Here is a 24,389-nt window from a genome sequence, read left to right as displayed (position 1 = left end):
GCTGGTCTTGGTTTGATTCCTAGAACCTCATATGGCTCCCAAGCACTTCAGGAATGATCCAAGTGCAAAGCCATAGTAAGCCTTCAGCACTTTGGAGGTACCCCAAATCAAAAATAAATAGGTAAGTCGAAATGTGAATCCTCAAGAGGCTCTGGACTCCTGGACCCCTCTGTCAGTACCCCTGAAAACTTCCTCCAGGTCCTATAATCTGAGGCCCCAAGATCTTCTTGGGAATTTGTGGGTACTTTGGTTTGATCTCACTGAAACTTGCCTGACAGCTTTAGATTGTCTTTGGGGGTGGCCCCAGGAGGTTGTGGGAGTTGGGGGAGGAGTAGGGAGAGTGGATGTAGGGGGAGATGCTTGTGGGATCTAGGGAAGGAGCTCCTGAAGGAGGGTCTCAGGGTCTCAGTACGCCTCCCAGTATTGTAAAGGCAGATTCTATGTAGACCAGAACAACATAAAGACACAGGTTTGGGTTGTAAGCAGAAAGGCGGTGATAGAATTGCACCAGCTGGAGAGGTGGTCTCTGTGACTCAGACACAAGTTCTCTCTCTACTATTTTTTTTAATGTTGGTTCTGGGTCATACCCTGCAGTGCTCAGGACTTCTTCCTGGCTCTGTGCTCAGGACCATTCCTGGTGGGCTTGGGGAACCATATGAGATGCTGGTGATTGAACCTAGATCAGCCATATTTAAAGCATGCACCCTACCTGCTGTACTATTGCTCTGGTCCTCTCCCTTTCCACTATTTTGTACATAACAGTCATACATATTCAGGGGTAGGTTACTCAGAAGTATAGGGTTTCAGGGAAAGTGCTCTTGAGCAGTCATTTATCATTATGTTACATATTGTTCCAGGTTCATGGAGGGCTGGAGACTGGAAGGTAGAAGATTGAGGGTTTTTTTGTTTTGTTGTGTTGTGTTTGTTTTTGGTTTTTGGGTTACATCCAATGGTGCTCAGGGGTTACTCCTGGCTCTGTTCTCAGAAATCACTCCTGGCAGGCTCAGGGGACTATATGGGATGCTGGAATTCGAACCACCATCCATCCTGGGTAGGCTGTGTGCAAGGCAAACAGCCTACTGCTGTGCTATCTCTCCAGCCCCAGGATTGAGCATTTTAAGGAGGGTTTCCCAGCCCAGTCCAGGCCCCTGAAATTTGTGCACCAGTGCTTAGAACTAGCAGAATCCTGTTTGTGGCTGAGAATGGGATGGTATTTGTGCTTATCTGTAAGAATGTTATTTGGGTTGACCTTGCAGGGATACCTGATTATTATGGTGATTATTTCCTTGGTAGCAAGGAGTGAAAACAGTAGGAATAATAAATAACAAGAGGGAAATATTCTCTTTCATTATTATAATTATTAAATTGGGGGGTGTTGTGTGCGTCACAGAGCTCTGAGTAAATGCTGAGAACAGACCTTACTCCTGACTCTAATTTCAGGGATCAGTCCTGCAGGGGATCATTTGTGGTTCCAGATATTGAACTTGGATCAGGTACATGCATGACACCTTAACCCATGTACTAGCTCTCTAGTCCCTAGTTTATTTTTTGTGGTGCCAGATTGAACCAGGCCTCACACATATAAGTCATACAGTTTACTCCTGAATCACCTCCCTGACATATGATGATGATGATGATGATGATGATGATGATGAGATAATGATGATGATAAAGTGGTATATGCCAGAAAAGGTGTTTCTGTACATAAAAGAACTAAAAATTATAGTCTCAGTAGAAGGAACCTGAAATAACCAGCAGAGCATAAGATAAGAGGAAGGGAAGGTCCTTGGCTGCATCTGACACTCAGTGATATGAACAGGGCTGAGGGGATCACCTGCAAATTCTGGATCTCATGGAACCTCAGGTGGATTTAAGGTCAGTATAGTTAGTTATTAGGTATCTTCTTTTTCAATTTCCTCATTTTCCAGCTGGAGACATTGAGGCTTAGTCACCTATGACTGGTCAGAGAAAAACAGCTTGCTAAGAGCAGAACTAGTAGAGGATCCAAGGATCCTAATGGGCAAGCCCATTAGTTTTGCCCTTAGCTAGGCAAGGTTAAGCATAAAGTTTGAAAGATGACTTCCTTGTAGAGAACTAAAAATGAAAAAACTGAAAGTCTGTAGTAATAGTTCAATGGTTAGAGCTTCTTTCTTTCTTTCTTTCTTTCTTTCTTTCTTTCTTTCTTTCTTTCTTTCTTTCTTTCTTTCTTTCTTTCTTTCTTTCTTTCTTTCTTTCTTTCTTTCTTTCTTTCTTTCTTTCCTTCTTTCTCTCTCCCCTTCTTTCTCTCTCCCCTTCTTTCTTTCTTTCTTTCTTTCTTTCTTTCTTTCTTTCTTTCTTTCTTTCTTTCTTTCTTTCTTTCTTTCTTTCTTTCTTTCTTTCTTTCTTTCTTTCTTTCTTTCTTTCTTTCTTTCTTTCTTTCTTTCTTTCTTTCTCTCTCCCCTTCTTTCTCTCTCCCCTTCTTTCTTTCTTTCTCTCTCCCCTTCTTTCTCTCTCCCCTTCTTTCTCTCTCCCCTTCTTTCTCTCTCCCTTTCTTTCTTTCTTTCTTTCTTTCTTTCTTTCTTTCTTTCTTTCTTTCTTTCTTTCTTTCTTTCTTTCTTTCTTTCTTTCTTTCTATCTTTCTTTCTTTCTTCCTTACTTCTTACTTCCTTCCTCCTCCTCCCTTCCTCCCTTCCTCACTCCCTTCCTTCCTTCCTTCCTTCCTTCCTTCCTTCCTTCCTTCCTTCCTTCCTTCCTTCCTTCCTTCCTTCCTTCCTTCCTTCCTTCCTTCCTTTTTTTGGTTTTTGGGCCACACCTGGTGATGCTCAGGGTTACTCCTGGCTATATGCTTAGAAATTGCTCCTGGCTTGGGGGACCATATGGGACGCTGGGAATTGAACCGAGGTCCATCCTGGATCAGCCACATGCAAGGCAAATGCCCTACCGCTGTGCTATTGCTCCGGCCCCTAGAACTCTTTTCTTGCAAGTGGCTGACCCAGGTTTGACCATGTGATTCCCTGAGCATCATAAGAGTTATCTCTGAGCATGAAGCCAGGAGTGGGCCCCCCCCAATAATTAAAAATCGAATAAAAATAAAAGTATTCTTAGATGTATGTGATCAAACTTCGGAAGACAAAGGCCCACAAATGCCTTCTCACTTTGGGGGGGGGGTGTAGGAATTACTTATAGTGATCTCAGAAGCCATATGTGTAAGGTGAGACTAACTACAACCCTAAACAAAGGTGTTCCCCCAATTTCCTCTTCCGGCTAACCTCTTTCTTTGATATGTAAAAGCCCACTGGATAGTTACTTTTGTGTCTTACTTGACTTTCCTTCTCCTGGTATTGGGAATTGATTTGAATAAAGAAAGCAGTCTGGCTTTTGGCTGGGGCAGAGGAAGCATGAGTTAGAAAGACTGCGAATGCCATTTTCATCCTTTCCCAACTGCTTGGTATTATTTCTCTGCCGCTATCCTGCTTCAACTGACCCGTATGCCTAAGGGGTTAGAAATACGGTATCTGGAGTAATCTCACCACTCGTTTGTGTATTTTTATTTTACACATATGTAGTGCCAGAGATCTAATGTGGGTTGGCTGCATGCAAGGCAAATTCCCACTGTACTATCACTTTGGCCCCTTCCCTCTTGTTTTGATGGAGAAGACTAAACAGTGAGAGACAGACACATCCTGGCACTTCAGAGTTCCCAGTTTTCATTCCTCTTTTAAAATTTCTTTCAGTTTATTAGACTTCATGGTTCCATATTTCGTGTTTGAACTTGTTTCTACCTGGTGTCTGTGAACACACAGTGCTTGGAAGCACTTGGAAGCAGGACCCAGGCACATTTCAGCCACTCCAGTTGAAAAGTTCGGAAGTCCTAATTTAGTTACCCGGCGCAGAGAAATGAAGAGGCTGATGAGTTCCAGCAGATGCTTTGAAAAAGTGCTTTTATACTGACCAGTCAAATGGCCAGGGTCAAAGTTCCCCCAGAATAGAAAGGGGACCAGAGACCTCGTGGGTCCCTCGTCACCCCCCTTATATAGGATGGGAAGTGGGAGGGGAAGAAGAGTCCTTGAGGGCTGGACTTCCGCTACGATAACACCAATGATTCGTGAGGTAGGGGTAGAGGTGGGGCCGAGGCAGTGACGACTTCCTTAAGGGTGGGGCCAAAGCAGTGACAACTTCCCTAAAGGGCGGGGCACCCACCAAGGTTGGTGGGGGGGGGGGCTGATTTCCCTTTTCAATCCCCACTTCTTGTACTGGAGGCTTCTAATCCTAGAAGCCAATGTGATTTTGGGGCCTTTACGTTCTGATATTACTGGTTATAATTATTTGCATGAGCTAACCCTGCATGGGCCAATGGCTACCAGAAGTAAAAAGGCTTAGGAGGGGCCCCAGTAGGAGTATTAGATAGGGGAGAATTCCATTCCATAAAGACCATAAGGGACCATTTAATAGCTTTGTATCTTGGCCAGCTACTCTTGATGGTGCTTGATTCTGTTTTACACATTTGAAATTAACTTTTGTGAGAGTTTGTTATTTTTGTTTAGCCCTGCTAGTTTTGCTTTTTCAGTTACCAATTTTCCTGCAACTTCTGAGCCCTACCAGTAGAGTGCTCAGACCTAGGAGTGCCTAAGAAATGTATGCTAGGCAGAGGGATGGGCTCTGTTCCTGGGATGATGTTAATGTTGGGGAGCACTAATGCTGGGATGCATAAGCCAAATTTTTACCACATATTTATACCCGTTCTGGAGGTAAATACCCTGGGCTAGAGGGAGCAGGCAGGACTTCTGAGCACTGAGTACCTCCTACCTGACCCAGGTTTACAGATTTGGTGCTGTTATGAATAGCAAACAGAAGATTCAAAGCTAAACGGGACTACCTTTTGACATAAGTACAGCTAGAAGAAGCAAAGGTTAGATTACCTAGTCAGACAGGGACAGCCAGAGGCCAATTTCCCCCCCCCCCCCCCACCCCCAAGAGGGAGGCAAAGGCTGAGGTTTTGCTTTACACACCCATTCTGGCCCCCCAAACACACACATGGGAAGTAGAGGACCGGAAGTAAGCAGTTCGAGCCCTTCCTTAGCAAGTGCCAGGGAGAGCATTTTCAGAGTCAGTGAGTGCATTAGGGCTGAAGTGTGCCCGCCGGACCCGTATCTTGAGAGGATCCTCAGTGTGCTCCACTTTTCAGGTTTTAGATGGAAGGCGTGAACCCAGGAAGCATGCAGTTCACCTTGACAGCAGTTTTTTTCACATAGGCTCTAGTGTTTGCGAGCGGTACCGTTGTACTAGGACCTGGTCTCTCGGCTTCTGGGGCTCATATGCCTGTCTGGGTCCCTTTCAGACTTAGCTTTGTAGGGGGCATCGATGGTGGCCGGCCGAGCTGCTAGGAGAGTGGAAGGGGGGAGAGAAAAACATTATAAGACTTAGAAAACATTTGCACTGGGCGGGGCACCATATGATTGCTGCTGAAGGAAGACTAGGACTTTTATTCTGGTCCTATGAGCCGACTGAGCTGGGCCTTCAGGGTTTTCTTCTTATAGGCTGTGAATTTCACAACGAAAATAAGGAGGTTTCTGCTTTCTTTTCTTCATTTCTGCAACTTAAACAGCTGTTGGGGTAGAGAGCCCTAAACTCCAGTTGCCTTTCCTGCACTGGGTCAGACAGAGATGAAGAAATTTTATTTTTATTAATGACTGTTTTACTTTTAACATTACCAAGAGAAGCATAATTTTTGCTACCTGCTTTAACCTCTGGGATAGATAGGCATAATGTTATTTTTAGTTGTTAACTTGGCTTATTTATTCCTGCGGCCTTTATTTTCCCCTTATAGTTTTCTTTTCTTTGATGACCATTTTGCTTTAGAGATTTCATTACCCTAGAAGTTATTAGAGGGAACGTGGTCGAAGATCAATCTTCTGTAGCTACTTCAGGCTGACAGGGGACTGCAGTTTCAATCTCTAGATAGGGTGAAATCTCATATTTTCCTAAAGGAGCAGTTAACTGGTTTACTTTTACAGTTTTAACACCTGAAAAGGATTAGATTAATTATACAGGGGAATATTACTTAACCCACTCAGGCCTTGGAGCAGTAAATAGCACAACTTGAATGGCACAGCTGTTCTTATTGTCTGTAATGATAGCACAAATTAATTAACAGAAAACAAAGCATTATAGCATTATGAATAAACACAGTTTTGAGTTACTTCAGTTAGACTAACATTTGCATTTACAATTTATGATTTGGTTTAATACAACTAGTAAGAGCATTTTTACATAAGTTACTTCAAAGAAGTGGGTTTTAAATTAGGCCCACTAGAATTTTAATTAGCTACCAAAAATGGTTTTTCTCTCCACCTTTTACCTTGTACCTTACCCGGTATTTGAATAACTTGGCTTTTTCCTTTGCACATATACAGCACTGTTGGAGAAATCTCCATCTGGGGCACCCCCATTACTTACAGAGCTTTTTGAGGATAGGTTGTGGACACTGCAGGTTTTTCACAGTCACTCAGGTTTGGCTGATGAGTTGGTCGGTTCAGCATGAGGTTCTTCTGGCTGGGCATCTCACCCTCTGCAGGAATTTTTAGAGGTGACTTGTCTGTTCCACTCCTCTCCAGGTTTGGAAGAGACTGACCTCGAATTCTCTTCTGAGCTTGAGGGAGAGAGCAGGGCCCACAGGCTGTGATGATCTTCTAGGAAAATCTTCAATTTCCTTACTCAGGCCATTTATTTCAGTTCCTCGCCGGTGCCTGCTTGTCACACCGCCTCAACTCCAATTTTTCCTCTGAAAGAGGGCTTTGGGGTTCCCTTACTAATTTTTTGATTTTCTGTTTGCATGAGGACTACTCCTCATGCAGAGAGAAAAAGCCATCTGCTTGTATCTTGTGCAAAGCAACAGGATGCCATGATATAAATGGTACTAAAAGGTTCTGGGAGAAGAGAAAAAGCAAATATTACTTAAATTACTTAGATAATTTTAGAATTTTTTTTTACAACGAAATATTTTATACATTTTTAAAACCATGACCAATTTTATAAAACCTTCTGTAATACAAATATTAATGTTCTTGGTAACATATAATGAAAAATTGCAAAATGATATTTTAATTATGCTTAATTCTAAATATAGAAATTCACTTAGTTTTCTAAACAGAAAACACCAGCAATTTACGTTACACAAATTAATGTTGAAAACCAGAAAGAATGAATACTTACTACTTTTGGTAGAACATGCTTAAAAACATTTACATTTTTTTTAACCTAGAGACATATTAATAATTATTTAGATTGATTATACACATTTTTTATTACACATTTTTAATTTCTTTTACACCACTTTCCTTTTTGCATGCAAGGCAAACGCCCTACCATTCGGCTCCTTCTCTTTTTCCTCCCTTTTTTTTTTTTTTTTTTTTTAAGCTTCGCCACTTATTCTTTTGCAGTGGTTCCGCTGCTAAAAATTTTCACGTGCACCGAAAAACAAACAAAAATAACAACAGTAATTTGCAACATTTTCTTATTAATTTTTCTGCCTTCCAAACCATTAGCTAGATTTTTTTTTTTGATATGTAAATGACCTACATTTCCCAGCCAGGTGAGGCTGGGAGAACAATAGTTTGCCCTGGGGCGTGGTGAATTTCTTCACCACGTGGTGAGTTTAAAAAGTTTTTTTTTTTTTTCGGCTAGAAAAAAAAACGGCCAGTTGCTTTTTTTGGCCTGAACGCATGGCAGGATAGTTGGGGAATTGCAAAGTTCAGAAATTCTCCAGGAAAATTTATTCCCGATGGCCATTTGAGAAATCTGGGATTTGCAATTTCCAACACCCCCCGCCAAGTCCCTAGCGTGGACCTTGCACGCGCCCGCTTCCTGGTTGGGGGGGGAACGGGTTTCGGGCGCCCTGTTGTCGCGCCGCGGGCGGCGGGGATCGCGCGTTCTGCTGCTGGGACGACTGACGGGCGAGGGAGACGCGGGCTCACCAGCGGTCGGCCCCTTTCCCCAGGGGTCGGCCCTTGAGAGGGGGTCGGGCTTGCGTCCCGTGGTCAGACCAAAAAAAAAACATAGAACACACAGACAAGAAACAGACAGACAAACAGACAGTGTGGCGCCACAAATAACCAAGCAAAATGCGTCCAAGTAATCTCTGCATTCCACAATAAATCCTAGACAGACAACTATGCCAATGACCAAGTTCTTGAGCTCCAAAAATCACAGACAGACAACCTCTTCAGCAGCTCGGAACGTCTTCCAGCTGCTCTTACTAAACCCCTGGGGTACCACCAGGGTCGTGACCTAAGCAGCCAAAGTTCGTCAACCTCTTGCCCACCTGGTATACGCATCAGATGGGGAACCACACACACCTGGAAACGCATCAGGTGGAAGATTCCTTAGTCACCCGGGGGGACTTTAACCCCCCTATGAAACAAAGTCTGCTTCTACTCGGTTTCCACATCGAGCAAAGAGCTCATAACATTAGCCAAAACACCACAAAGTCAGCTTCCCGCTGGTCACAGACACGGAGCAAAGCGCGCGCTCTCACACACACACATACACATCAGAACTCACCAGACACCTGTTCATAACTCCATGCCGGGAATGAGGACTCCTGGTGGCTCGCCAAAATGAAAAGTTCGGAAGTCCTAATTTAGTTACCCGGCGCAGAGAAATGAAGAGGCTGATGAGTTCCAGCAGATGCTTTGAAAAAGTGCTTTTATACTGACCAGTCAAATGGCCAGGGTCAAAGTTCCCCCAGAATAGAAAGGGGACCAGAGACCTCGTGGGTCCCTCGTCACCCCCTTATATAGGATGGGAAGTGGGAGGGGAAGAAGAGTCCTTGAGGGCTGGACTTCCGCTACAATAACACCAATGATTCGTGAGGTAGGGGTAGAGGTGGGGCCGAGGCAGTGACGACTTCCTTAAGGGTGGGGCCAAAGCAGTGACAACTTCCCTAAAGGGCGGGGCACCCACCAAGGTTGGTGGGGGGGGGGCTGATTTCCCTTTTCACAGTGCCCTGGGCAATTGTATGCAGAAGCTCTTCTTGCACCTAAGGCCTGAGAGAGAGTTCCTGGGGTCCTTCTTGTTTCCCCACACACCTTGCTTACGTCAAGGGAACATTTGTTCCTACAGAAAAACACTGCCAGATGCTTTGGCGGCCCATCCATATTCTGTACCACTCACTAACAGCCAACTGCCAATACTGCAGCTCTTTGTTTCAGAGATTTTCTCGTGCTAAAGCTGCTTATTTTCTGCCCAAGGAGCAGGCTGGAGTTTAGGGAATTAAAAGCTGCAAGAACGGTCCCCCACCATTGTTCACCTTGCAGGGGCTGCCACATCACCGAGTCATAGTGAGAATTCCCTCTCTAGGTTTCCTCCTCTTCCCAATAAACAGCTTCTATCTACACAAACCTTGCCTCAGTATTTGCTTTTAGGTTGGGTTAACAGGAACTAATCCTTTCTTAGCACCAAATTTTACTTCATCCAAAAACAAGGCATCTGAGTTCTTTGGGTACATATTCTGTGATTGTAAGAATATATACACACAAACAGAAATTTTCAACTTGTCCCAGAATCAACTATTCCAAAGAATTTTATTTTATTTTTGGGTTTTGGGTCACATCCGGCAGCACTCAGGGGTTACTCCTGGCTCTACGCTCAAAAATCGCTCCTGGCAGGCTCGGGGGACCATATGGGATGCCAGGATTCGAACCACCATCCTTCTGCATGCAAGGCAAACACCTACCTCCATGCTATCTCTCCAGCCTCTGAGGTGGGCTTTCTTAACTCACTAGGGAAAGCTCAGAAGTTCAGCAAAAGAAATACTAAAACAAACTCCCCCCTCAAAACAAAACACCTTTCAACAGTGAGGGGCAGAGGAATAACATTCCTCTTTTTTTTGGGGGGGGTGTCACATCAAGAGAAGCTCAGGGATTATTCCAAGCTCTGCACTCTGGAATCACTCCTGATTTTGCTCAGGAGACCATATTGGATGCCAGGAATCAAACCAAGTCAGCTGCAGTGCAAAGCAAGTGTCCCACCTGCTGCATTATCTCTCCAGTCCCAATATTCTTCCTCTTCTAACTGCATCAGCCACCCATAGTCCACCCAAGTCCACAGGCCTTGCAATGGCTCAGGACATATCTGTTAATGAGAGACAGATACAACAAGGAACAAGCAAACTCAATTCCACTGGCCCTCATATGGCCTCTCTACTTTTCCCCTGGCCTCCAAGGATACTCCCTCCACCCTAACTTTCAGCATTCCTAATTGAACAGAAGTCACACTTGGTTTTCAGAAATGATTATTCTGTATCTTCAGGAGAATGTGCCAGAACATGCTCTGGAAACAGCTTGTCCGTTCATAAGTACATTTCCATTTTAGCGTGCACAGCTGTTGCTCCTGCTGGAGGCCTGCTGGCATATTGACAATGGTGCGTCTCCTCCCTGCCACCTGCCTGAAGAGAAAACTTAACTCTCAGAAACCTTTCTCAACCGCTATTCCAATCCCAGGTCCCTTGAGATCCTTTCTGACAACTATCATATATCCCATGAATACTTCAAGCAATGAAAAACTCACTACTAGATGGAGTAACAAATTCTACTGTTGAAGACTAGGGTATGCAGAACTAGTAGGTTTTTTTGGCCACACCCAGTGATGCTCAGGGTTACTCCTGGCTATGCACTCAGAAATTGCTCCTGGCTCAAGGGACTATAGGGGATGCCGGGAATCGAACCCAAGTCTGTCCTGGGTTGGCCATATGCAAGGCAAATGCGATACTGCTGTGTTATTGCTCTGGCCCCAGAACTAGTAGTTTTTAATAACGATAAATGTTGGTTAAATACTATGTGCCAGGAACTGTTAAAAATGTTAGAGGCACTGGAAACAGCTTGTGTGACTGGAGCACACAAATTGTGGGAAGAATGGTTCTACCCCTGCAGCTTATAAATTCTGAGCCCCAGCACTGCTGAAAGTAACCCCTAAGCAGTGAGCCAAGATGCAGAAAATCAGCATGGGATCCTCTAGGAGATGCAAACCATCAATCTCTCAGGAAATCAGAATGGAGAGATGAGCCCTGTGTTTGCCCCTCCAGGATATCTCAGCAGGCTTCTTCTTCTGTCAGGCAAAACCCAGAACTAATTTACAATAACTTTGGAAAAGACTTACCCAGATGCAGGTATCATCTGGCAATAATAGGGACTATCCCAGGCTAACTCCAAGCTTCAGTCACATAGAAAGCCTCTAAGTCTGGGGCCGGGAAGGTGGCGCTAAAGGTAAGGTGTCTGCCTTGCAAGCACTAGCATAGGACGGACAGGGGTTCGATCCCCCGATGTCCCATATGGTCCCCCGAAGCCAGGGGCGATTTCTGAGCGCATAGCCAGGAGTAACCCCTGAGCATCAAACGGGTGTGGCCCAAAAACCAAAAAAAAAAAAAAAAAAAAAGAAAGCCTCTAAGTCCAAGAGATGGGGTCCCTCAGTCAAGAAAGGGTAGACAATTTTAGACAAATAGCAATATTGGATCTTTTTCACTCTTTAGACTTGAGCAAAGGCTTGGGACCAGACAGAAAGTACAGAAAGTGAAGCACTAGTCATGTATATGGCTGCAGTGGCCACAGCTCTACTTTGAATTCTTGTTACCACGTATGGCCCCCCAGCACTGCTAAGGGTCAGAGAGGTTAGCACTGCTGAGAGCACAAAGCCAAGAATAGCCCCTGAGCACTCACTGCTGGGTGTGGCCCCAAATTTTCCCTGCTCAAAATAGAGTAAAAGGCTTACTTGCTTCTTTTTTGTATTCATTTCCCTAATAAATTTAACAATGTTAATACTTTTGCCTATAATTCTCTCGGTGAATTCTTTCACAAGCTTGCACAACCACTCTAGATTCCCAATAATCTACAAATATCACTCTGTCAGAAAGCACGTTTATTCCTAGTAATTACATATCTTTTGGTTATTCATAGAACACCTCTCAATACGTTCTGACAGTCCTGTCACTTCACCTGGGTTATCCCATGAAATCCTTAAAGCAAGAAATCCTCTGACTATCTTCATTGCTCACAGTGAATGAGAAGATAGTTAATCCAGTTAATGAGAATAAAAGCCAAAATTTGGACTGAGTTAATTTTATGGGTAGAACTAGTTCCTCCCATACCCTGGAGACTGTAAATTCCTCTTCCAGAGACCTGGGTGAACTCCAAACACATCTGAGACCCTCATGACAACACCTGTAGAGCCTTGTTGACACTTGCAAAGCCTCCTTGTATAAAAATATCTGGCCAAGGACATGGCTCAGTGTAGAATAATGCCTTGTAAGTATTGTATGTATGTAAGTAATGGGGCCCTTGTAAGTATGGGGCCTTGGATTTGATCCCTATCATCAAACATCCATCAGAGTCTGGAGAGAAGGCACAGGAGTAGGATTATATGCCTTGTTTTGAGACAACTTCCTCTCCCCTTTTTGAGGAAGGCTGTGTCTGGTAGTGCCCTGGGCTTCTTCTAAATCTACGCTCAGCTTTCATTTCTGGCAGGCTCAGGGAATCACATGAAATGCCAGGGATTGAACCTGGTCTGCTGTGAGCAAGACAAGTGCCCTCTTCATTGTACTATCTCTCCAGCCTAAGGCTAACTCCTTTTCAAATCTATGGCACTCACTTTTTCCTGAGCATCACTGGGCGCAGCTGTAGAGGCCCCTGAATTTTACTGGTGTTGCTCTGGAAGTCTCTGAGCACCACTAGGATAGCTGGGCTTAGCCAGCATGTTAAGGCCTGAGCAGCAACTTATTCTCAGGCACTTGCATTTGGCCACCGGCCAATTGATCATCTCTGGGAGATAATCAACAGTTTTTTGTTCATTGCTTGGGAGACCCTCAACTTGCCCAATTAAACCTACCAAAACCCTTGCTCCCACAAAAAGAGCCCCCCAAAAAACCCAAAAAACAAAAAACAAACAACACAAAACAACACACCACACTCAACCCCCTCAAAATACAAACACATCTGAAATCTGGTGATTTATTGTTTTGGATTTATGATTTTAGAAACGCTTGCCCCTATCCACTAGATCTCTTCTGTATTAAGGGAAATAAAATTCAAAAGTAATAGAAAAGTCCTGAATGAATAGGCATAAATTTCTTACGTTGAATAAGTCCACAGGTAGAAAATTTAGGGTCATTATGTATTGTTCTTGGGTCTTGTTCACTAGTCAATGTCTTTTGAAATTCCCAATTTTCTCAACTGCTCAAGACAGCTTCTGAATGTTCAATCATTATGTCTATATTCCAGCCCAGGAGAAAAAGGAAATGAAAGCAAAATCACCAATTCCATGAAAAGATATCAATATGAATTTGTTTGACTTAAATGTCATTGACTAGAACTTAGATGGTAGTTCACACCGGCAAAGAAATCTGGATATAGTTGTTTTCTTTGGGGGGGGATTTAAGGAGGGCAATACCCAGTGATGCTCAGAGCTTTCTTCTGGCTCTGCACTCAGGAATCACTCCTGGCAGGCTTTAGGAGAACCTAGGGGGACCAGGGATCAAAACCAGGCCAGCCATGCGTAAAGCAAGCATCTTACCTGGTGTGCTCTCTCTCAGGCTCCAGATGATTGTTGTTCTGTACTCTTTGCATACTTCACCTTGCATAGAATGAATGAATGAATGAATAAGCAAATCTATGACTGAATATAGAATGGATGGGTGAAGGCCTTCTTTCTGGGTTCACAGAGAAGATGGTCATGAATTTATGCTGAAGGACAAGAAAGTATTCTGTAAGTAATCTTGAAAGAAGAAAAACGGCTTCACTATAGCCCAATAGCAGCAATTTGTATATATAGGTGTGTGTGTGTGTGTGTGTGTGTGTGTGTGTGTGTGTGTGTGTGTGTGTGTGTGTGTGAACTTTGGGGATGGGAGACCACAGAATGGGATTCTGGTTTACAAAATCAGGTATAGTCAGGGACTATAACTAATTCTGGTGCCAGGAATATTGAACCAGGCTTCCTACATGCAAAATCATTGAGCAATTTCTCTGCTTTGGAGGTGTTTTTTGTTTTGGTTTGCTTTTTTGGGGGGAGGGGGGCACACCTGTTTTACGCTCAGGGGTTCCTCCTTGCTCTTCGCTCAGAAATCGCTCCTGGTTTGGGGGATCATATGGGATGCCCGAGGAACGAACAGCAGTCCGTCCTAGGCTAGCGCTTGCAAGGCAGATGCCTTACCTCTAGCGCCATCTCTCCGGCCCCGGAGGTGGTTTCTTTTTTAGTTGTTTGCTTTAATAAAAGTTCTTAGACATTATAGTTCTAGGAGTAGAGTGTCTGATACATTGTAGTTTTATTGTTATCTTTTTATGTTTGTTTTGGGCTATACCTGTGGCTGTGCTCAGGGGGTACACCTGGCTCTGCTCTCAGGAATCACTCCTGGCAGGCTCGGGGGACCACCTGGGATGCCGGGAATCGAACCCAGGTCTTTCCTGGGTCGGCCAAGTGCAAGAAAAACGCCCTACCGCCGTGCTATCTCCCAGCCCCTTTTATCTTCCTTTCATGAGGTTTAGAAATATCTGAGTGGCTTGTTTTGGACTCTGGCTAGTTTTAAGGGACTGCTGCCCTCTAGTGGATTCTATGGAGAACTATGTATTTGAAATTTGTGTTGGTCCTTTCCTAGCCCAGGCAGAGGTTTGATGGAGTGGAAGGGAGAGTGTGTCCAGATGAATGCAGCATAGTTTTCCTCCAGGAGATCACCGGAGACCAGGGTCTGCAAGGGACTGTTGAGACTTTAATTCTTCAGCTCTGGGATTCAGGATTCTGGTAGGAGTGAGATAAATTTCCTATGAGAACTTAGAATTACAAAACATAACAGAACGAGGGCCACTGTAGTACAGTGGTTAGGGCGTTTGCTTGCCTTGCACACTGACCCCGGACCGACCCATTTTGGTCCCCGGCACACCATATAGTCCCCTGAGCCTGCCAGGAATGATTTCTGAGCGGAGAGCCAGTAGTAACTCCTGAGCGCCGCCGGGTGTGGCCCCCAAACCAAAACCAACCAAACAAATAAAAACACATAACAAAACCAAAGAATGTTGAAAATGCTCAGTTGACATAGTAAATATGCCATTCCACTCTTTTTTTTTTTCTGCTCATAGATTTCTGCTGAGAGGTCTGATAAAGCTTCATTTTTATGTTAATGCTTCACTTTTTTTCTTGGCATTCTTAAATATTTTTCTTTATCCATTTTTGATCATTTAATAATGATATGTCTTAGTATGGATCATTTTGAAGTAAAAAACCTTGAATGTTTTGTCAGCTACATAGAAATCTGTGGTTAATTCTTTTCTTTAGGTTTGGGAAGTTCTTTGTTATGATTTTTCTTTTCTCAAAGTTTTGTTATTATTATTTAGTTCAGGGTCATACCCAGTGGCTCTGTATTTAGGGGCCACTCTTGGATGTGCTCAGGGACTATATTTAGTGTCAGGATTGGCTACAAAATAAGGTAGTACTTTTCCTTTGTGCAACCTTTTCTTTTTCATATTCCTTTAACCCTGAAATTTAACCTTTTTGTGGCATCTGACATTTCTTATGATTTTCTTCATTTTTCCTAAATATTTTTTCTCCATTTACATTTGTCATTACTATGATTTTATCTCTAAATTCAGGTCAGAAAAATAACATCTCGGGAAATTTTGGAGACATTTTTCAGTGTACTGAAATCCAAATAAAAGAAAATAAATGGATTTAGGTTATTTATTAACCAAAGATTTGGATAACAATATAATTATTTCTGTTTTTAATGTCAGTGAGCAAAGTCAGGGTCTTGCACTTGGAAAGCAAGTGCTTCATTGCTGAACTTCAACCTGTTCCCCAGTTTTAATGATATTTTCTGATATTTTCAAGTTTTCTAGTCAAACTTCCAAGATATTTATTATGAAGAAAAATAAATAAGATGATATACTTAGGTGTACATTGATATACATTTGATGACCTGAAATGTTAATTTGTTGGCTTTGCCAATACTCATGGTGTAAAACATTCCATTCTCAATTTTATTTTATTTTATTTATTTTATTTTTAAATTTTTTTTTATTTTTAATTATGAGAACAATGATGCAAAGAGGACAAGGTAAAGTTACAGTGAAAGAACAATCGCCCATAAACAGAGTTCTCAGAAGAAATCCCCTTGCTGACACCTAAATATTGAACTTACAGTCAAAATAACATTAAGAAAAATAAGGCAGAACCCATGTACAATTACTTTGTCCACAAGTTCCCAGATTGTAGTACATTATAACATTTCTTATCAGTACACAAAGCAACCTAAAGCCATGGGATTTATGTGACTCCTTAACTTGAAGGCATAGTATTTTTATATATTCATGCACATACATATTAGTTTAAGTTAACATCAAAAGTTTAAGAGGTTTTTTTTTTTAAGGGTTAGTCAAAAGGGCACAGTAAAAATGGTGTTAGAGTGGCAAATATTGTTTGCATAGGCCCACCAAAATATGGGGGTCATAGAAAGGAATAGCCTTGGTCTAAATACAAGGAAACCCTACCCCTGAAGTTTCCTGGCATAAGACCAACTTTAGGCTCCAGGCAAACTAGTTTATTCAATCCAAGTCATTGTCTGTAGTGCCAATACAGTTTTATTTTTCACGCAGTCCTATTGTTGGCATCAGGTTTCTGTATTAAAGATCCTGGAATCTGTACATCCTACATTGAAGTCAGGCTGATGTGGAGTATCCTCTAGTTTCACCTCACAATTAAGGGGCAATACAGCAAGCCCTGTCCAGTAAGCAGGTCATTGTTCTTGTTAAGTCTTCTCAGTGTTAAGGGAAGTCTCTTTTGAGTAGATCGATGTCAGAGCAGTTGCAGGGTCTTCCCCGGTAGAGGATTGCCTCCAGGTGATGTTATAGACAACCTTGGATGTTTTGTAGATGTCTTCTCTAGATCAGGGGTGAATGGAGAATGCCCATTCTTCTGAGGCCTGTGCCAGGTCTTTATGTCAATGTTCAGGGGGTAAGGTCCCATTGCACTACAAGATTTGTGTGTTCCCATCTCTATTAGATAAGAACTTATTGGTATGTATAGTATTTTCCTGTTTTAGTGTGCCTAAGCAAATAAGAAATAAAGCCACGTGATGTTATCTGAGTATATGGGGGCGTAAGAACACATCTAACAGTGCCCATGACTGGGTTCAAACATAAGCATTAAACTGAGGGATTCTTTCACACCAAATTCCATATTGAGCAGTTCACAAAGAGAAGATAAAAAAAAGGGGGGCGGGGAAATCGTCACTGTATAAGGAAATATTCAGCAAAAGTTATAGCCGTCAAAGAAAGCACCCATAAAATGTTGAAAAGACATACGTGTCCTTTTTATGCCTTTTGGAATAGCTGGGTGGGTGTTAACTCCAGGGCACCACTTTGGTCTGTGACTTAAGACTCTACAGCACTTGTTAAAAAGGGTAAATGAGGAGTAATGATAATAGGGGTTAAGGAAGTTAAAGAGAAAAATGATCTTTTGTAGGGGTGTGCAAAAGGGCAGAGTACAAAATGGATATTCTGCATACATAAAAACATAATTCAATGATAGTGAGTATTATTTTTTTTTTTTGGTTTTTGGGCCACACCCATTTGACGCTCAGGGGTTACTCCTGGCTATGCGCTCAGAAATCGCCCCTGGCTTGGGGGGACCATATGGGACGCCGGGGGATCTAACCACGGTCCGTCCTACGCTAGCGCTTGCAAGGCAGACACCTTACCTCTAGCGCCACCTTCCCGGCCCCGATAGTGAGTATTATTAATGTATCTTGTGCTAGCTAACGCCCCCGCGCGATTTTGAAAATATAGACTGCAAAGAGATTACCAGTGACTGCGTCAAGAAGCTGGGAGGCCAGAAGTTCGGAGCCCCACCCAGACCCTCCCTAAGGAGCTGAATGGATAATGGGGGAAAGCCTAGGGTACCTTCAAGCTGCGCCAAGGGGCCCAACTCACTAGCTTGCCCAGGCATGTGGCCCAGGGAAGCCCTGGAGATCTGGAGCAAGGCGGTAGAGCGGTGCTGGGGTTACCCAAGTCCCGCACCCCGCCCCCAGGCCTGGTTAAGAAGGCCTCCAGCGTGGCGGAGGCCTGCCGAACCCCATACTGCTAGACTCCCGGCTCCCGGGAAGGAGAGAGATCCTTCAAGAAGCTGGGAGGCCAGAAGTCCATTCTCAGTTTTAAACTGTCTATAATTTTAACAACTGACTTACAAAAATTCCTAAAAATTTAATGCTCAATCTGGGGAAATAGCTCCAATAGTAGAACAAATGTCTAGCATGCTTGAGGCCCTAAGTTTGATCCCAGGTGCCACGTGATCCTCTGAGAACTGCATGACTGAGAACCAAATTGTCAGAAAAGCAGAACTAGACTGAAAATCGTTGGGAGTAGCCCTATAAACATTTTTATTTTGAGCTCCAGAGAGATAGTACGGCAGATAGGGCATTTATCCTGCATGTGACCAACTCAGGTTTGATTCCTGACACTATGTTTGGTTCCTTGAGCTCCACCAGGAGTGATTCCCTGAACACAGAGCTATAAGTAATTTCTCAGTACCACCATATATTGCTGGAAAAAAAATTGATGTTTAGGGACTAAGGAGACAATATAGGAGTTAGAGTATGTGCATCAATCTGAGTTAAATCTCTCTAGAATACAGACTTGGGAGCATCACCAGCATTGCCCTGGAGGCCCCCAGCATTACTGAGTGTGGTCTTGGAGGCCCCTGAGAAGTGCCAGAGAGTGACCCCATCGACTACCAGATCACAGGGACCAAGCAGCGCCACATCTTCAGGTCCTAGCACTGACCGCTGAGTTGGAGGTCTGAGTGTCACAAGGGAATGGCCTCTGGGGCTTCAGAGCACTAACTGGGAGCACTTATTCCAATGAAATGAATCTTACTAGCTGGTAAATACTGACCTCAACATGATCCTTGACCTCAGCAAGGGAACTACGCTCCTCTTTGCTCTGGGATAGATTCTAATAACTTGTTTTCCTATCAATGTAACATGCTCCTTCAGGGGTGATGGGTTGCTTTTTGGATGCCTGTGAGTCCAGAGTACTGTCATGATTATAGACTTACAAGTGTTGCTGATTTCCTAAAGTCAGAGCTATCTCAGAGCAATTGTTCAGTAAGGGCAGGGAGACACTCCTTTCCTACAGCCTCGTGGAGGCAGTAGAGGGGAGAATAGAGGAGCCAAGGGACAACTTTGAGAAGGAAGCCAGGCTCACCTGAGTGTCCTCTAAGAATCCAGCTGAGATTCAGACCCAGATGTGATTAACCAAAGACTGTCCCTTTCCTCTGAGAGATGAGTGTATCACATATCCAAAATTTGGTAGTTTCATCCATGTAGGATGAAAGCCTTCAGGGAACCTGTACAGTCCTTCACAGGCTTGAGAAAGGGCATGGAAGTAATTCTGAAGACAGAACTCTTGTTCCTTCAGTGGGATCATGCCTTGGAGTCCTCAAGGTCAAGGAGGTAACTTTTTCTTGGACTCTGCCCATTTTTTGCTTGTTTGATTTTTACCCCATTTTATTATTTTTTCTTTTTTCTCTTCTTCAGACAGAACCACATAACTTGAACCATCTTGTTCCACCTCTCAAATTGAGGGGGAAATAGTGGAGGGTACCAAGACCAAACAGTTGTATGATTACTAAGTGAAAATAAAAATGATCAGAGTTAGGCACCAAACCCTAAGCCAGTGATGGCAGAATCAATGCCCAATCAACAACAAGCTAGACATGGAGGGGACCACTTATACTAGCAGCCCAAGGGGTAAGGGAGGGAGATAGGGGATGCATGCTGGGAACGGGGGTGGAGGGAGGACAACTTTGGTGGTAGGAATTCCCCTGATTGAATGTCAATATGTACCTAAAATATTACTCTGAAAGATTTGTAATGCACTTTGGTCAAAATAAAATTGTTATAAAAAAAGTGAGGAAAAGGGAAGATTGAAAGATGACAATCTCCAACCAAATGAATTCACTACTCCTTCCAGAATATTTTGGAACTGGGGAAGATTTGTAGAAGTGGAAGCAGAGGCTAACAGAAGCCCACGATAGCGATACAGCTGCAAGCCCTTGGAAGGCAGATCTTGTAGTCAAACCTACACAGGAGACTAGAGTTGGCAGCAAGAACAATGGTTGCTTTTATGGATTCATACACAGCAATGTCAGGTTTATTCTGCGCTAAGGAATCACTTTATTTATTTAATTTTTGTCTTTGGGTAACACCTGGCAGTGCTCAGTGGTTACTTCTGGCTTTGCACTCAGAAATTGCTCCTGGCAGCTTCAGATCATACATGTGGAATGCCGGGAATCGAACCAGGGTCTGTCTGGGGTTGGCTGCATGCATGGCAAATATCCTACTGCTGTACTATTGCTCCAGCCCCAAGAAATCACTTTTGATGGTTCTTGAGGAACCATATAAGGTTCTGGAAATTGAACTTGAGTGGGACATATGTAAGGTAAGAGTTCTTCCCCAAGTCCCATCTCTCCAACCACCCCAGCAGAATATTTGACAGAGGGACCTGAGTGTATCTGTACACTTAAGATCTTGATGTATATGACCAAATGCTTTCCCATATGAGGTAATACAGAAGTCTATCCTACTCCATAGGTGACATTGGTTGTATCATTGTGTTGTCCTATTCTCTGACTTTGGAATTATAAAATGATGGTGCGAGGGTTTATCTTTTTCTGATAAGATGTAACAAGAGTTTTGAAATAGGAAAATACACTCCAGAATATTCCCTTGAACAAAACTCTTGAAGGGATCTATAAAATAGTTCCTGAATCTTTGCCTTACGAATGAGAGAAAAGGTAAAAAGCTAGTTACAAACCAGGCAAGTTTCTGCCTAGCATATAGTGACAATACTGATACCATTTCTAGTTAGAATGTATGCTTGGTCAATGCTTTGAGTTTTGGGAAGGCTCATATGACCCATCTATATGTTACTGTTTTTCTAGTTAAGAAGCATTTGTTCAAATATCTACTGGTTGTTAGCAAGGTACCTTACTGAATTGAGAATACTGATTCTCAATAAACTTAAATTCCACTAGGGGGAGCCAAATATATAAAGAAGCAGCATAACTGCAGAAGGTGCTGAGATAATAGTCTATATGGCAATGCTTTGGGGGAAGGTATCAGAAAGAATTGTATATGCTTGTCGCAGGATTGGTCAGTTCAAGGAAGGTGCCTCCTGAGCAAATGTTTCTGAGGCCGCTAAGATGATTTTGGATGGTCAGATTTTTGCAACTGGAATGACAAATGATGATGCCTTGGGCTTTCTGAGTTCTGTGCACATTCAAGCTCACTCTCTGCAAGCATGATGCAGATACCTCAGAGAATACACCAGTATTGCACCTCCAGGAGGATATGTCATAGCCAAAGGCTTTTACACAGTTTTTAGAAATCATCCTTTATTGCCACATTTATATAAAAAGTCGAATATATTTGGGCTAGAACAAGAAAACCACCGTGGACTTAGAAGAAATGGAAGGAAGCTGCAAGACTGCATGGCTTCAGTTTGAGAAAAAACAGTTCTGAATTGCTTCCTTGGCTTAATTATACAGACGCTCAAAATTCTGGGTTTGGAACTCTTGGAAGTCCTCTGGAATGGTATCTGCAAGCAAGGACAGGAACAGAGATGATTAGAAGGCCCATACATCCTGAGTCCTGGTCCAACCTGCAGGGGTCACTAGCAGTCCACTGAGAGATTCCCTAAAGCCCTGCAGCCATTTTCTACTACTTTGTGAATTGTTGGCTTCTGGCCCAGGAGCAGCTCATTTTTCTGGGCCTGACGAAAATTAGCAGGCAAAGTGGATTCTGAATCATAAGAAAATAAAGGCTGCTGAAAATTAAACCTGATCAAATATCTCACCAAACCCCAAATCTCACACCAAAATAAGACTTGCCTTTTACTCCATGCTATAGGGTTTTTAGGTTTTAATAAATTTGTGACGTGAATTTTAGGCACCTGGGAGGAAAGTGCTATCCAAGGCCAGGAAGCAGGGCTGATAATACAGGGGTTAAAGAGCTCCATGCAGCTTTCTGCAGTTCAAGTCCCAGCATTATATGAACTCTGAGCATTGCAGAATGCAGTACTGGAGGCCCCAGTATTGTCCGCTGCAGCTCTGGGGGTCTTCAAAGCACTGTTGGGGTGACCCAAATAGTCCCTGACACCTTAGGAACCTCATTTTGAACTAGAGAGTAGATGCTGGCCTAGTTGGTTAAGGATTATGGGGGGGGGGGCTCTGTGGGCTTCTTAAAAACTGCATGGGAGGCCCCCCAAAGGGAGGTGGATTTTTGAACTAATTACAGTGATAAACTTGTACACTAATAAGAATGTACATTACCATTGCAGCGATATTTGAGGTTGGACCAAATGATGTTCTCTTGGGAGAAGCAGAAAACCCCAAGTCGGCCTCCACGCATGGTAGTGTCTATGGTAACACCAGAGTCAGCCACCAATTCAGAACCTTCATAAAATCGGACCCTGCAGTGAGCAGAACCAGAGTTGGACTCAGTACCCCGCATGAAACCAAGGGTCCCTTTCCTTATATATTTACAGAATGACTCTCTCCCCCCCCCTCTCTCTCAGTGTTGGGGATGGAACCCAAATTTCCTACATGCACAGCCCTCTTGTTTCTAGTTCATATGAGGTTGCAAGAATCCTGTGAATTTTGTCTATCTGAAGGCCTAACCATGAACCGTCACTTCTAATGAGTTAGAGTATTTGCCACGTGATATATGACAGAGATTCTACAACTTCTGACATAGTTTAGATATCATGCTTTCCCTGAAGCCTCAGTGACTTTATTTGGAAGGATTTCCTTCTAGACATGAAGGTTGTAAATAATTATCTGGGTCTAGAACCTAATTCCTGGAAGCATCTAGTAATTGATACTGTGGTAGTATGAGTTGCATTTCCCAGGGCAAACTGAGAAACTATTGTTTGCTTGTCTGAAAATACCTCAGCATCATTGTTAAGAGTAAAGTCACCAGTACAACAGTCAGTGTTGGAGATTCTCCTTCACAATTAGGTTGGTGTCCCTTTCATTCTTTGGTGCAGTTGCTTTTGAACATTTACCTGATGATTGTTATCAGTGATTATGATGTGAGGACTGTTTCTGATTTTATACATAAGAGGGTTTTATTTTCTATGACTTCATTTGGGGATAGAAAAAGTGAGCATGTCACAGCAATAAAAGTGAGTAGTGAGCTCTGCAGGGCTGATAATATGATGACTGTGAGGTGATCACTACATTTGATAGCATGTCTCTAGGACCAATATAAGAATGAGCCCCCAACAACGTTCCTTCTTCACTGGGCTGTTTTATTGGTCAGACTATCCACGAGAGTAGATGCATCTTCTCAAATGCAAAGATGTGATGTGGAAATAATGCTATGGACAATGAGCAGATCATATCTGTTCATATGGAGATCAGTCATCCATGAGTGGTATATTCATCCAGAGTACCAGGCACAGGGGAGCTCAAGATAAAGGAAGAAACAAGCTCTTCTTCCCTTGTGCAGCTAGTGGTCCAGGAGGAAAGCATATGGTCCAGGGAAGGCATTTATGGGCAGGCATGGCTGGAAACCTGGCCTCATCTTTCACTGGTCAGTCTCTGTATCTCTGATGAACATGGCAGAAAATGGGGTAGGAGTGCTATTTAAGTGCAGTTCTGAGTTCTCCTCATCCCCTGGGCATGTGGTGTGAGCCTGGGTGTTTCCCCCTACCTTGCTGTCTTGCTGGTTGGACAGGCACTGTCCTGGGCTAGGAAAGTGAAAGATATAGGGTATGGAATGTGTGTGTGTGTGTGTGTGTGTGTGTGTGTGTGTGTGTGTGTGTGTGTGTGTGTGTGAAATGCAAGATGGGGAGAAGGGCCTCTGCTCACCGGATGTAGCCCACTTGGGGTCGGTGCTGCAGGAACCAGCGGTAGGAGACCTTGTCCTTCCAGCCCACATTCCTGGAATCCTTCCACAGTAGCCGGACCTGGTCACTTGTGTCCCCAGTGTGCCAGAGTGAGTTTCGAAGATGCTCCCCTGGTCCTGTCTTAGACTTCACAGCCTGGCAGAGACACTTAGATCAGAATACATACGTGCTTCTTCCTATACTCTGGGACTTCAGAGTTGTGATGACTGTGGTTTGGCTGTCTTGGATTTGGACAAAAATAGAAATGCATTGACGCTTTTTTATTTTTTTGGTGGGACTTGAATCATACTCAGCAGTACTCAGAAACTACTTCTGGTTCTGTGCTCAGGAGTTTGCCCTGGCGGTGCTCAGGAATAGAATTGGGGGTGGCTGCAAGCACATAAATCCCTGTATATTATCACGTAGGCTCTTCAGTGTCATTTCCATTGAATTGACTTCCAGGCCAATACCTGAAAAGCCCATCCACGT

At 43.4% G+C, this 24,389-nt stretch overlaps 2 protein-coding genes across 2 annotated transcripts in view; both read right to left on the bottom strand.

Moving 5' to 3' along the window:
- The window catches only part of CMYA5 (cardiomyopathy associated 5), a 707,985-nt gene that overhangs the window by 195,093 nt on the left and 488,503 nt on the right, over positions 1–24,389 (bottom strand). The gene's annotated exons all lie outside the window — the stretch shown is intronic.
- THBS4 (thrombospondin 4) overlaps positions 21,547–24,389 on the bottom strand; it is a 58,969-nt gene continuing 56,126 nt past the window's right edge. Inside the window, exons 20-22 of the mRNA XM_049766050.1 lie at positions 23,884–24,056; positions 22,342–22,481; positions 21,547–21,608 (exon numbers count right to left, since the gene is read on the bottom strand). Of these exons, the coding sequence (XP_049622007.1) occupies positions 21,547–21,608; positions 22,342–22,481; positions 23,884–24,056 (375 nt within the window). The remainder of the gene's footprint in view (positions 21,609–22,341; positions 22,482–23,883; positions 24,057–24,389) is intronic.

Source organism: Suncus etruscus, chromosome 2, assembly GCF_024139225.1.
Source record: "Suncus etruscus isolate mSunEtr1 chromosome 2, mSunEtr1.pri.cur, whole genome shotgun sequence".
Lineage (NCBI taxonomy): Eukaryota > Metazoa > Chordata > Mammalia > Eulipotyphla > Soricidae > Suncus > Suncus etruscus.
Note: the sequence above shows the minus strand (reverse complement) of the source record. Positions and strands in the feature narration are given on the sequence as shown.